The sequence below is a fragment of the Anoplophora glabripennis genome, unplaced genomic scaffold, assembly GCF_000390285.2.
Source record: "Anoplophora glabripennis isolate ALB-LARVAE unplaced genomic scaffold, Agla_2.0 scaffold4, whole genome shotgun sequence".
Taxonomy (NCBI): Eukaryota; Metazoa; Arthropoda; class Insecta; order Coleoptera; family Cerambycidae; genus Anoplophora; species Anoplophora glabripennis.
Window position 1 is genome coordinate 1863137 of NW_019416568.1, and position 14207 is coordinate 1877343.

Below are 14207 nucleotides of genomic sequence, written 5' to 3' on the forward strand. Positions count from 1 at the left end.
TATCACAACTTGGCAACACTGCGAGTCGAATCACTTGACTAAATTCTGAGGCAGGTGATTAGCATGCGCCAGACACTTTTTTCTCGAAAATGATTGGATTTAGGACCTATAAAACCCCATTATTCAACAGAAAAATTGTCTTTAGAAGAGCCTTATGGCCTGTCATATTTTACTTACGTCATTCAGCTGGAGCGTCGGCTGATTGCACCTGAAGCCGATGCTTCTTACTTCTGTGAACGGATTATTTCTAGATGTATTGATTTTCTATTTTATTTATATTTTTTGTGTCTATATTTTAGTTATTTCACTGTCAATTATTAAACATTGAATAAAAATAATTCGTCCACTGACCATACTTCTCTGTTGCAGGACGAAGAGTCATGAAGCGTCCCCACGCCGCCGATGCACCGGCCCAGATGCTCCTGATGGCGCTCTAAGCGCATCGGCACGACGTGTGACGGACGATGGGCTTCTGAAGACCCCCATAGCGTCCCAGTCCGACGCGCGGTGGGTGAGTGTACAAGGTGCGTGTCATGACGCGACAGTGACGGCGACGACGGCGTCGGTCGGCATGGACACTATCGGTGTATCGCAAGGCGTCGCGACGGCGACGGCGAGGCTCCTGTTGATCCTGGTGGTGGCGGCGCAGCTCTCACAGCCGCTGGAACTAGGTAACTTTTGCGACTTTGTTTAATTCTTCGCGATCGGAAGTAATTAGAACTAGTACAGCCATTGAAGGCGAAAATAAGGTAAAAGCTTCCAATTTTTTCGGATCTAACCTCCCCCACTTCAAAAGTTATATTGTCTAGATGTGTGCTTTTTTCTATTTGGGGGTGAAATCTACCCTTCTACGAAAAAAAATGCGAAAATCGCAGATTTACATATTTTAAATTTCCTTTCATGTTTTTTAATATAATTCATGAAATTTAATTACTTTTCAACGCTTAAAAATCCTTAAAACTACCCTTCCATGGCCAAAAAAATAGAAAAAAAAAGTTTTCAACCGTTTAAAATATTCTTTTGGTGCATTCACAATGTATTGCATTTCTTTTGTTATTCATTAGAAAGTTTACGACTCATTACAAAGTTGCAACCCTTAAAAACCAGTCCTTATAATAAAATAAACAAAAAAATATTATTGAAAGCTTGCTATTGCTTTTCAAATGATCTAAAATTATAATTGAGATAAATCACAAATTTGAAATTTAAATATTATAATACAAAATTAACAAATGTCAAAGGATGACAGAATTAAAGGTAGATACAAATTCGATAGTAGGATAAAAAAACGATAATGTAAATAAAAAAATTAATAAACAATAAATCAAGAAATTATCAATCAAAATTTATGTTATTAGAATCTAAGCATTGTAAATAGTAGATAGGAAAGTTGAAGTGAAGTGAAAGAAAGGAAGAGAACGTTATCAGAATATAAAGGAAGGTGTAAGGACCTTAAGGAATAGTGAGGATCAAGGGAAAAATAAAAGAAAGAAGAAAAGAGAAATTAGTTACAAAAAAAAGGAAGGTAGAAGAAAAAGTCAAAAATTGACGAATTTAGAATTATAATAAATTGGAGAAGAATAGCAATATTAAAAGGAATTAAGAAATTATATGCACGTTGTTGTTTAAAGAAGATTTAAAAAGTAGTTTTCTGCAAGATGGATCTAATATGTTCATGGATAGAAGTAGAATCCATATTACAGTTCCTAAAGATTTAAAACCCAGAATTATGAAAAAGAAAGTACATCATTTTATTATACTGCAGTGAGAATCCAATGATAGAGAATTGCAATTGTCAGTAAAGAGTAAAAGATCTGTGAATATTAAAACTAAGATAGACGAAACATTACAGATAGGAAGATTGAAGGTAAAGACTTGCCTTTAATAATATTTTGTTAAACCAGAACAAGTTATTTATAAAGAACATAAAGACAATTCATCGACAGATTTGTGAACAAAACTTTATAACAGGAACAGTCAAATAACTGTCAAGTATTAGTTTTTCTTCTATAATAAGGTGTTGGAAATTAGTTTTAGAGTTATAATATTTTAATTATCTTTAATTTAATTATCCTGAGAAACGGCGCCGGCTTTGTTTCTAAACCTTTATTTTATTATGCTTCCACCGCTGTATTTCTGCCCGAGAATCGTAAAAGTGCTTACCATTCAATACGTGAAAATTGCCACAGATTATAAGGACCCCGTCGATAGAATTACGGTGAAATATTAATGGGTAGATATCAAGAGATTTATTCCTTTTCCACTTAGTTGGGTATAAGAACAGAAAGCTATAAACATCTTGAGCGTTAGCGAACGGCAAGTAAATTATTAGAAAATAAGAATTACTTGAGTTGAATAAAAAGTAGACGTAGAAAGAAGAATTTTTAATAAAAAATTGAGAAAGCGTAAAACACCGAGAGACAGAACCTAAATGCTCAAAATTAAAACACAATAGGTGAGACAAGAAATTTTTACTAACAAATTTTGTAAGCGTATTTTTCCTATACATTTAAATTTTTGGCGCCCAACGTGGGGCGAGTCAAAATTAACATTCATAATAATTAAAAGTAAAAAACTAAATCCCATTCCTTGTAATAAATAAATAAAACTGTCCCATAACATAACTTCAATCATTGTCAATCTACCAAATAGTTCTCCTCATCCTGCACGACTTAAAATCTCGCTAATTATTCGTACAAATAACAGATCACTCCTGTACCGTTTTTCCAGCACATCAACTGTATTAGCGTTGTTTTTCTACACTTTACGAGCCCCCCAGTCATTAAAACCGCGAGCGGAGCACGCGAGTGCAGTTGCTGCTTGATTTAAATTCATAATATAAAACGAAAGCCGCTTAATTATGGAGGGAAATAGTTTTTCGTGTAAAATTTATGGAGATTAACGTGGTTTAATACTTCACTAAGCAGGCGTAATGTGCATACACGCGGTCTTTCATTTCCTAGGAAGAAAATACAGGGATCGACGTCGCGGGTGCGCTTGGTTCTTAATTCTGGGGTTACCCAAGCCATTTCGAATATGCAAGGCGTTTGCAGATATAGATGGATTTTTTTTATGGTTTTAATTTAATTTAATACTTATATCTTACTTTTCGTCGCCACGTTTTGTAGGTTCAATGCTGATCAGATCTTTAGTCCGCAGAGAAGTTGTTTGTTATAATATTATCAGTTATTAACTAGATATGTAACTAAAAAGCTTGTTCAATGATTTACTCCGAGGCTGGTGAGAATCCAGAGAATTGCCTGCTTAGTCGAAGAGTCCTAAACCAAATGGTGGGGGTTCTGGCAGGCCACTGCAGACTTAGGAGGCATTTAAGCTTAATAGGAATTGAGGAGGACCCTCTATGCCCGAAATGTGACGAAGGGGAGGACATCCCTGTCCACCTTCTGGGACAGTGTGCAGCCTTTGGGAGAATAAGGTTGAGGTGAGAGACCTTCCATGGACCAAAATCCTTGCGTTCATCAGGGCGTCGGGTAGGTTCGAGGAGGGTCAGAGGCAGAGAGTGGTTAGGTGATGGGACGGCGGGGTAGGCAAAAAGGGCCCACTTGTGGCCTAATTGCCAGGCTGAGGCCGCCCCTTTTACTACTACTACTACTACTACTACTACAATGATTTACAATCGATCCCTTATGCTTATTAAACTAGTTAGATCTTTCACTTTTAAATATGATTGTGTCATAACTATAGTACAAAGTCTGGAAAACTAGGATATTAGTTTGGTAAACATACCAAATCTTCAGTGTTTTGATACTACAATTATTGTGTACCCTATTCTAAATTTCTTTGTAATTCTTTCAATTATATTATAATAGTGCACCCCTATCTACCTAGCTCTAAAACGAAATATTTTAGATAGTTTGTTTTCCCCGTCATAGTTATTTGTTATACCCAGTGCGTGGTAATAAACACGAGAAACGCAAATAGCTCAGAATATATTTCATAAAATGGCGAATGCGCTGGGAATTAACTAAATCTGTAAATACCAGTTTATTTTTTCATTAATAAATTAAAGTAATAAACAACTTGACCTAAAAATAGTAATATTAGGTTGTTATTTGCTATTATTGTATAACACAGAAAAATATTATCTGTCAGTGGACAGTCGTAAATGCCAGAATAATCAGCGATTCTCAACAAGTTTTCTTTTAAAAAATCGGGCACATTTATATGAAATTCGACTATTTTATTCCTAATTTTTTCGAGAAAACTATCGATATGTATAATTGTCGATATTTTGAAGAAACGTTCTCTTTTTTTGTGGTGTCATCATATAAACTAAAATTTAAAAACCCATATTATGCTCAGGAACTTTTCCAACTCCCACTTTAAATTTTGCAGGACTGCCTGGTTACATACTCACGATATTATAAACGAGCTCACCCCCCGAATTGAGTTACACAACAGAGAGACTATTTCCTCGCTTTTTATTCCATATATCCCGCGCGACAACTTTTGTTTCACACAGTCGCGCCGCCCCCAAACAGAATTAACTCATACGCGCGGATCCCGAACCGAATTAAGCCGAAATGCAGCCGGCAAGGACCAAGGAGCTCGCCTGGGCGTCGTAATAAATCCAATTTCGCAACAAGTAAACTAATTTTCGAACCCGGTATCAGCCAGACGCGGGCGCGCGCTTTGCATTCGCGAGGGCCTTCGGCAGCGAGCGCAGCGAGTTGAACGTCGTCCTTGACAGGAGTGTTTGTACTATTCCGATGTGTATGGTTGGTTGCGAATAATTTCTATTACTTTAGGTAAACTATACGGTCATTTATAATGATTGGTATGTATTATAACACAGTTCTTTTTCGGACAAGTAGCCGTTGTGTATATGATATCGAGGATCTGGTTATCCTTCACCAGCGTGGAGCCACGCTCCCAAATTTCGTCTGAGTTCGTCCTCCGGCGTGCGTGATAACCATACAAAAATCTGCCACCACTTTGCGTTATTGTTTGGTCGTGTGTCGAGCTCCCGAGTTACCTAATATTTCCCACACCAGAAAGAATATAAACAATGCGTATTCCAGGGTGTGAGAGACACATAAAAGTTCGCTGCGAGGGGGAGGAGTGGTCTATAAATCAACGGGGTACTCACAGTTATTAGGTCGCCTTCATTAATTCGTAATTATGACTGCTCTGGCGCCCTTACAGGGTGGAAACTTGCATATAAGAGGTCCCCGGAACTAGTTCTCAAATATCATTCATGGTAATGATACGACTTCAATGTGGCTTACAAGATTTTGCTTGGGAAAGTACAAATTATTTTTTTCCCGAGTTTAGAACGCAAAGATAGCAAAGTAAGCAACTTTCGTAGGGGCAGTGTATTATTTTATTACCTTTTATGTTACTTTTGTTTACAAATATTGAATAACTTTGTAAAATAAAGAGTGCTATTCATTCAGAATGTATATTTAATGTATTAACATTCACGACAGCCAAAAAAAAATAACTCGAACTCTTTCAACGAAAGCAACGGTAAAAGCAAATTATAGTCCAACAAATCGGGAAGGCTTCGCCCTTCTATAAGCAACGTAGCGATTTTCCTGGCAGCCGTCGAGGGCAGCGGCAACGTGGCGTCTTAAAACTCGACTTTATTCGCTGCTTCTCAGCTCGAAAATGGCAACTGCAAATGAATATTCTCACAGCCTGCTGTCTGTTCAGATTCCGGCGTACCTAAAGCCCTCTATTTTATTGCTATCTCGGTGTTTCCCGGAAATGCCGCGCAAGAAATTCGATAGAGTCGTAGTACTACCCCGGAACCTGTGAATATTCAATTTTATGCAGTCCCTACCCGTTACATTATGCATTGTCGCTGTGTGGATAAAGCCGCAAAGTTGGCGTTGCTAGATGGAGGTGTCACTCAAACTTTTAACTCTGGTATCCCACATTATTAATTTCCGGAAATAGACTGCGCTCTTTTAATTGCGAAATCTAGCGGTTTGGGGTGTCAGTTGTTGAATCGTTGTTGCCGATACCGCAGGTTCGATCCCCCTGGCCGAACAATCATAGACAGCTGTGCGTGTAGAAAGGAAGAATTGGGGACAGATATATTATTACATCCTTTTTATAACTTGTGAGAGTCAACTTCTAAAAAAAGCTACAACGCTGCAACCTTAACAAAGGCAAGCCGGTGTTCTCACAGGATGCACAGGATCAGAATACACAGTTCGTTATCTCGTCGTGCTGAATAGTTTTAGATGGTCCTCCTTGCCCCAGAAACTGCCAACCGGAAATTGCAGTTCACCGATGTTTGTCATGTCTTGAACAGAATTAGCTTGTGCGACTACAACAAAATTAGATTACGGGGGTCGGAGGTTCAGTCCAGTTCGGAAGGAAGGGGTTGAAAGGATGCCCTGCCGTGCTTTAGCAAATTTACAGTAACTATTTTATCGGGATGTAACAGGAAAAACCCTTTTCGACCCTCAACAAAGTAAATATATTATGTCTTCCTTTATATACACAGGGTGTCCCGGCCCTGATACAAAAAAATCGAGTACAAACAAATCAGGTCAAAATAATAACAGTTCTTCATATACATTTTTTTTCATACGGACTGTAACTTGTCAACGAAGGCCCGTATGGAAAAAATTTATATGAAGAACCGATATTATTTTGACCTGATCTATTTGTTCTCGACTTTTTTGTATCAAGTACGGGACACCTTGTTTTACTGTTAATTAAACTTCTTTACTAGAAGCAAAGACGAAAATATAACATAAAAACTTGTTATTCTATAATTCTCTGATAGGTGGGGACACTGTCCTATAAGAGACAGAATCTGGATACCTTCGGATGGGACAGAGCATGAATAATACAAGACAGACGCGAAACTGCTTTTAGTTTATGAAATATATATATAGTAACTCCACAGGACGGCAGTAATGTATGCTTATTTGAATATTATTCGGATACTTATGGTTATTATAACGGAGCCGTTGAATACAAATGCACTGCCGAGACAGCGTTTCCAGCTGAAATCCTGGGTGGGTTGCGCTACTACACTCAGTTCATTTTGGGTCAGCTTTGAAAATATTTAATTAATTGGAAATATTTCATTGATCACTACATATTTGTGGAGTTAACCTTAAAAATACAATATAAACAAAATTGGTTCAATTAAAATTATTTATATAATATATTTGAATTTGCCACAGGAAATAAAATCGACATGGTGTATAGATTTAATTATTGTCATTATTTTAATTCATAACAGCCGTCGTATTATTATATTTCGTTTATAATATTACTGTAAATTTATTTTCATAATATATATTCAGGGAATATCATTCATATCTCGTATAATCGATTTAGTGGACATATAGTGTCTAATCAGGCTGTACAAGTACCTAATTAAATTACAAGCCCATTGAATGTTCAATTCGTTGATTAAACTATCACTGACTTGGTCAATTTTCAGCTAACACTTATGTAATGTTTTAAAATAGAAAACTGACACAAGAAGTGTAACAAAAGATGAATATCAATGCTGTTGTAATCGCATTTATTGATTTTCGCTTTTCGTGGCAGCGTAACTCGCATTTTTTAATTGAAAGCAAACAAAAAGCTGCCAAACAACCCACCTATGAGGGAGACGACGATGCAGAGCAATTAGTATTTATGAAGCCGGAGCTAAATTATTCATTGTATCCTAATTAGCCTTGCAAAGTTTAGACGCGACGCGCCGCGTCTACTGGAAGAGCACATTGTTCCGTTCGGTAATATTAAGATGTATCGGTCCTGTAGGGCCACGTATCGGGGAGAGATGGCCCTTTAGAGACGCTCCGGCCGTTTCTTTTACTGTAAAATATTAGAGGGAAGGCACGGGGATACTATGGCGTTCTTCTGACTTTGGCAAAGCTTCCCAAAATTACTTTATTACGTCAGCAAAAGAAAGAAAAGAAATTTTCAACATACTGTTTGCCGCTAATTCTCTACGTGTGATACTGTTATTTCGCTTTGCTTTCTATAATAAAAACAAGGAGTCTCTACTGAACCAGGAAAACAAATGAACATCGACAGAAGCCGTGATCTTACTGATATAAAAATTTAACCTGAGTGAATTATTCTTATACGATGTGCCGTAACCCGCGCAATACCTTGTAAAATTCTACACCATCAAAAGAAAATAAACCCTCCACTCCGACGGATTCAATCTTCCAGATTAACACGTGCTGCCCCGGAAGACAGACGTAATGAAATAAAGAATTCTATGGCGATTATTAAACCTGCCGGAGGAACTGCTGGCAAGCGTCTCGTTCGTGGCACACTTTATTTTTATTTTAATGCTACATGTTCGTGGGGTTTTTGCTAATATACCCCGGTAATAGACTGTAAAACTGGAAAGTCGGTGTTAGCGATTTCATAAATCGTTGGAATCGTTCCCGGGAAATCGAGGAAGAATTATTTTCGTGTTCTTAAGTGCCGCCACGATTTTCTCTCCCCAATAACGGGGGTAAATTGTCGGATTTGATAATTATATTGGAATAATTATACCCAAGAAAGGCAAACTTTTCAAGACATTTTCTTTGTGTCCAACAAAATCTCTAATATCGGCGATTACCAAGAATAGATCTGAAATAGGCATTCTGGCAAGTTCCGTTGGATTCGCGGATCGAGCCCTAACCATTCGCAACAGAGGAGCATGTAATATTCCAGTTTAATTTACATTTATTTATTCGATTTGGTCGGGTTGGGGAGAGGGACTATCGATATGGGCTCCGGGCCACGCCATAAATAAATTACAGACGCCCATGGGGAGGCGCGCTTAGTGCCATGTGCGGTCGGGCGTAATGTCAGTTAAGTGTGGCATTACTGTCATTATAACAGCTGTTTTAATAATTAATTTTATTATTATGAGTACACGTATATCGGCCTTACGTGCTTATATGGGAGCGATTAAAATTTTAATCGGTTTTTGCGTCTACGGGCGAAATCGCTCTCTGGTTGTTCTGTTGTTTATTTGGCTCTAGTTTAAAAAGCGGAGTGAGGCGATTTTAACATATGCAAAATGTATATTTTGTAGATTGGTAGCTTTTGTTTTGTTTTTTATAAAAATTGTCCCCTGTTGACTTGAACAAATGCTTCTACTATTAAATACTTCGAAGTGAGAAAAAGAAAACCAAGTTTAATTAAATATTCAATATAAAAATGTAATTAAATCCAATAACAGCTACCCTTATAATTAATTGTCGTCCCACGGAAATGACTAAAGCATATTGTATAAAGGCTAAGCAGCAAGGATTCTTATCATACTTAACGAACAATTTTTCTTTGGTTTTGAAACACAATTGCAATTCTTTGTGTTCTGAAGGGTAAGGCAATGTAAGAAAAAAAAAGTATGTAGTTTTAGATTGCAATACGATCAGAAATATTTTTCATTTTCAAAATTCATTCGATTTCTCTTCTTGTTGAATGGTCTGGATTTTAATCATGAATGGAAATATAATGATAAAAAGATCAGAATAGAAAAAAAAACTAAGTAAATAATAAAAGGGGTGGTATTGTTATTCTGTATACTAAAAACAGAGTCAAGTATAAGTATAAGCAGAAAAAAGTTGAAATCTACTAATTTTCTTCTCTATGATGTGAATCAGTTTTCCAAAGATTGGCCTATTGGACTTTTTATTTGGCTATCTCGACCTAGATCTAGTTCTTGTCCTACTATCTGTTTGGACCAGCCTCCAAATTTTTTCGTACATTGAATCTCAATTTACATCCTTTGAGTCTTGAGAAGCTGATGAAAGTTTATAAATTTTGCATCTTCAGACCTTTAGAATTCCTTGTTTTAACGTGTGCTCTTCCAAACATCCGTGATAAAAAAATCAATACCCACATGTTGTATCTTGCATTTGGAATTTACTATAAATGTTACAGGCGTATTGGCGTATACGAAGTCCAAAGAATAATGTGCCGCGAGGATCACGATAATTGGAACAAAATATAAAACCATATTCAGTAAATTTACATTACACAACTTCCAGTTTTTACCAACGATTAAGGTAAATCTCATACAAACTTATTGCCTCGAACCAAATATCTACCATTTACGTTTCTCTCTATATCATGTCCATTTTTCGAAACGAAATCGCGAAAAAAGCCTGCATCTGACTCCGAATGAACCCGCTTTAGGATTACATAAAACATTTAAGCCCTTTTCTCTTTCGCATGACCTATTTTCGTCGTTCCCCGCGTAACGTGTGAATTTGCTTGGAAATATCCCGGCCGAGGAAGAAGTTTGGGCCATTTGCGGGGGGACATTATGTTGATTGTGGCGATTTTCGTATATTTATGGAAACGAGGTTCGGTTCGCATTAGCCCTTGGATTATTGCGAATATTTTTGTTTTATTTTACAATATTTTCCTCGAACGACGCCGCATATCCAAATATGTAACGTAAAAATAGAAGGCCATGTGAAATAGCGCCTACTAGATTAAGATATCTTAGTGATTTTGGAAGTGACATCATTATTCACAAAAGTACCAACTAAAGGAGGTTTGGAACAACTTCATGGAAGGCTCTCTGTAGAAAACAGAGATCAGTTTCATGAACAAACTAAAGAAAGAATTAGATTCTGATGAAGCTGTCACAATGAGCCGCGAAACGTCATGGCTAATATTCACAACTAAGTAACAAATCATTGTCGTTCTGGGGATATAAACCGCAGATTTCCATTACTCATACATCATTATTATGAGGCGTTATTATTTTATTGTTGAAATGCGAGCAGAAAGCATATTTCACAACAAAACTATTGAATTTCCGTCGGGGATCAAGTGATTTTCATGGATAAAAACAAGGTTTGGAACTAATATAAATCATTCGTTCCATTTTTAGTGCATTCAAATATCAAACAATCGCATATGAATAAGTCACAGGCGTTGAAAAACTAACATTTCCAGTATTGTTCGTGAAACAAAACATTGGAAATTTGTCCTTGACAAAAACAAATTTGTAGAAGATCGATATTGGTGTTGATAAACCGATGTATGTTATTTGCCTGGAAAATATTACGCTTTCAATCGACTATTATGCAATGAATGATGGTGAGATGAGCTAAAACTGATAGTTAACATGCAAGACTGTTAATCATTGAAAAATTAGTAAATAAAAGAAAAACGAAAAACAAAATATTTTAGTTTAGAATTGTGCCATGATGTAGGATTTCGAGATATATAGCGAGTCTTCGAATAGGTGAAGCCACTTTTGTAGGAGACTAAAAATATTGGTGTTGGAAAATGGTCTTCTGAGATTTAGGACATGATTTCAAAACTATAAAATCCAGTAAATTTTAATGTCCTAGGTCTACTTAATAATGTCAAAATACTTCCAAATGGCTTCAAAATGCCTTAGATTAAATGTCGATGATTCCGGGTGTCTAAGGAGATAAACCTTTAACCTTTCGTGGTATTTGCACGGTACAGAACTAAATACACTCCTAAAATAGAACAGTTTTCCATTTGGGAGTGTTTTCAGGTACATGTAAGTATTTTAAAGATGTTTCGCACTAATTTAATACATCTGACAACGAATTTGAAAAATTTTATACAACCTAAAACGACTTTGTCGTATGTTGTTCTATTATCAAACAGTGTTGGTAGATTTCAATGTTTTCTATTGTCATTTTTGTGTACTTTGACATATGTTATAGCTATTCTGATACGTTTGAAAGCTTCTGTATACGATTCGAGGAATTTTGATGAAAGTAACCGGTCAGGCTTTGTCTCAGCTGTCAAATTTAGACAGCAACGGCAACACCCCGGCAACATCCCGTTATCTTGTCTTCGAACTAACGCTATTTCCATTGTCGTTATTGTTGTGGATCCGCGCTAGCTCCGATGCATTTCGCAATAACGGTTTATCACAATTTGTAACGCTTCCGACCCTCTTCAGAGACGAACAGCGCGAAACTCAAAGGCTTGCCGGGCGCGAAATAAATCTGTCATCGAAAATAAAACATCCCTTTCATTTTTATTCCCGCTAAGGAAAACTTAGCGTCTGGGGAACAAATGGTGGGACGCTGAAGTCTATTACAGTCCCGACATTTACTGGAATTCTTCGGGCAGCTGCCGATTTATCGCCAGAGGGCTTATAGCTCGCTTCAGACGAAGAAGACGTTAAGCTTAAAAAATAAGTAGACTATATTTGATATTAGATTTATTTTGCCTTTTTCGACTTTTATAAAGCCTTAGGATGGCAGAGTTTCTACAGGTTTTTAATTTTCAACATAAACTGTAAAAATTTTGAATTTATTGAAAATATGATGGCAACATTGTCATAGATTCGTTGTTTTCATTGCCCGAAAAGTAATTTTGATTACATGGCAATCAGTTTTGGTGACTTGCATAACGCCACCCTCGATAGTTCTATACCTCTCCCATGCCCTCTTATTGTTTTGAAGTGAACTATACGCCGCTGACATTTACCAGGATTCTTCCGAAGGCGAAGACCGGATCATCAGCGATGCGATGTAGGTTAGTCGACCGTTAGATCGATATGGGATGGCAAACGGGGAGGCTTTTCGGGGATTAACGGGTTTCGTTCGAATCGCCGTTTCTTTGGTTCCAAATCAGTGCGGGATTGGGTTTGGCGACAGGCAACACAGAGTCGTTAGTTAACTGGCATTGGGACGCCGCCACAAGTGTTTACGCTGCAAGAACAATACGAGTTCGAACTGGCGTAATTTTATTCGGGGAAATCTTTAAAGTCGCTTAGGAACACGCGTTGTTACTGTGACAGTCGCTGTGAGCAATCCTCGCTGTTTATTATTATTCTCAATGAGGTAGGAAATACGAAAGGTAAGATTAACCCACGGAGGCTGAATGCCAATGACCCCAGGGATCAAAGGTCAATGATACCGGTTCCTAAAGGTCAATGTCCCCAATTCCAAAAGGTCAATGACCCTGACTGTTGAAGACTCTGGCTATCAAAGATCAATGACCCCGGCTTCCAAAGGTCAATGATGCAGGTTGCTAAAGGTCAATTACGCAGGTTGCAGGATTAACGTTTAACGATTAACGATTAACGATTAACACGGAGGCTGAAGGCCAATGACTCCAGGGACCAAAGGTCAATGATACCGGTTCCTAAAGGCCAATGTCCCCAATTTCCAAAGGTCAATGAACCTGGCTATTGAGGATCAATACTCTGGCTGTCAAAGGTCAATGACCTCGGCTTTCAAAGGTCGATGATGCAGGTTGCTAAAGGTCAATTATGCAGGTTGCAGGATTAACGTTAGAGGAAGCTATTTATCATTATCCTCAAAGAGGTAGGAAATACGAAAGGTAAGATTAATCCACGGAGGCTGAAGGCTAATGACTCCAGGGACCAAAGGTTAATGATACCGGTTCCTAAAGGTCAATGTTCCCAATTTCCGAAGGTCAATGACCCTGGTTATTGAAGATCAAGACTCTGGCTGTCAAAAGTCAATGACCCCGGCTTCCAAACGTCAATGATGCAGGTTGCTAAAGGTCAATGATGCAGGTTGCAAAAGGTCAATTACGCAGGTTGCAGGATTAACGTTAGAGGACGCTATTTATCATCCTCAAAGGGTAGGAAATACGAAAGGTAAAATTATCACACGGAGGCTGAAGGCCAATGACTCCAGGGACCAAAGGTCAATTATACCGGTTCCTAAAGGCCAATGTCCCCAATTTCCAAAAGTCAATGACCCTGCCTATTGAGGATCAAGACTCTGGCGGTCAAAGGTCAATGACCCCGGCTTTCAAAGGTCAATGATGCAGGTTGCTAAGGGTCAATGACTCCGGGTATTACGGACTCCATACTTCAAAGTTTTTGGAGTTTTCAAAGTATTTCCAAGTATCCAGTGATTTCTAAGGTATTTAGAAGTTTTTAAAAAGTTTCCTATGCATTTCTGATACTATTTTGTAACAGTAGTTTATCACAACTTGCAACCATTTATTGTAGGAATGAAAAAATATACATATCCTCAACCCTTTAGGCTGTCATGAAAAAAGCGAACCGAAACAGGTTTAATGGTACATTGGAGACGCTATAATCCTCCGTCAAGCGCGCCACTGGCACTTTTGCTAGGTAAAACGCTGATGCCGGCTAATTACAACCCTCCCGAGTGCGGCGAACGTCAGGGGGCAAACATCTTAAGAGTCATAACAACGGTACAGCGAGCACGTTCTGCGGTCCTCTGTTTACATACCCCACGTATCCGCTTTTGTGC

General features: G+C 37.8%; 1 protein-coding gene across 1 annotated transcript in view; it reads left to right on the top strand.

Moving 5' to 3' along the window:
• Positions 1–571: 571 nt before the first annotated feature.
• LOC108917493 (discoidin domain-containing receptor 2-like) overlaps positions 572–14207 on the top strand; it is a 59514-nt gene continuing 45878 nt past the window's right edge. Inside the window, exon 1 of the mRNA XM_023454959.1 lies at positions 572–671. Coding sequence (XP_023310727.1) covers positions 572–671 — 100 coding nt within the window. The remainder of the gene's footprint in view (positions 672–14207) is intronic.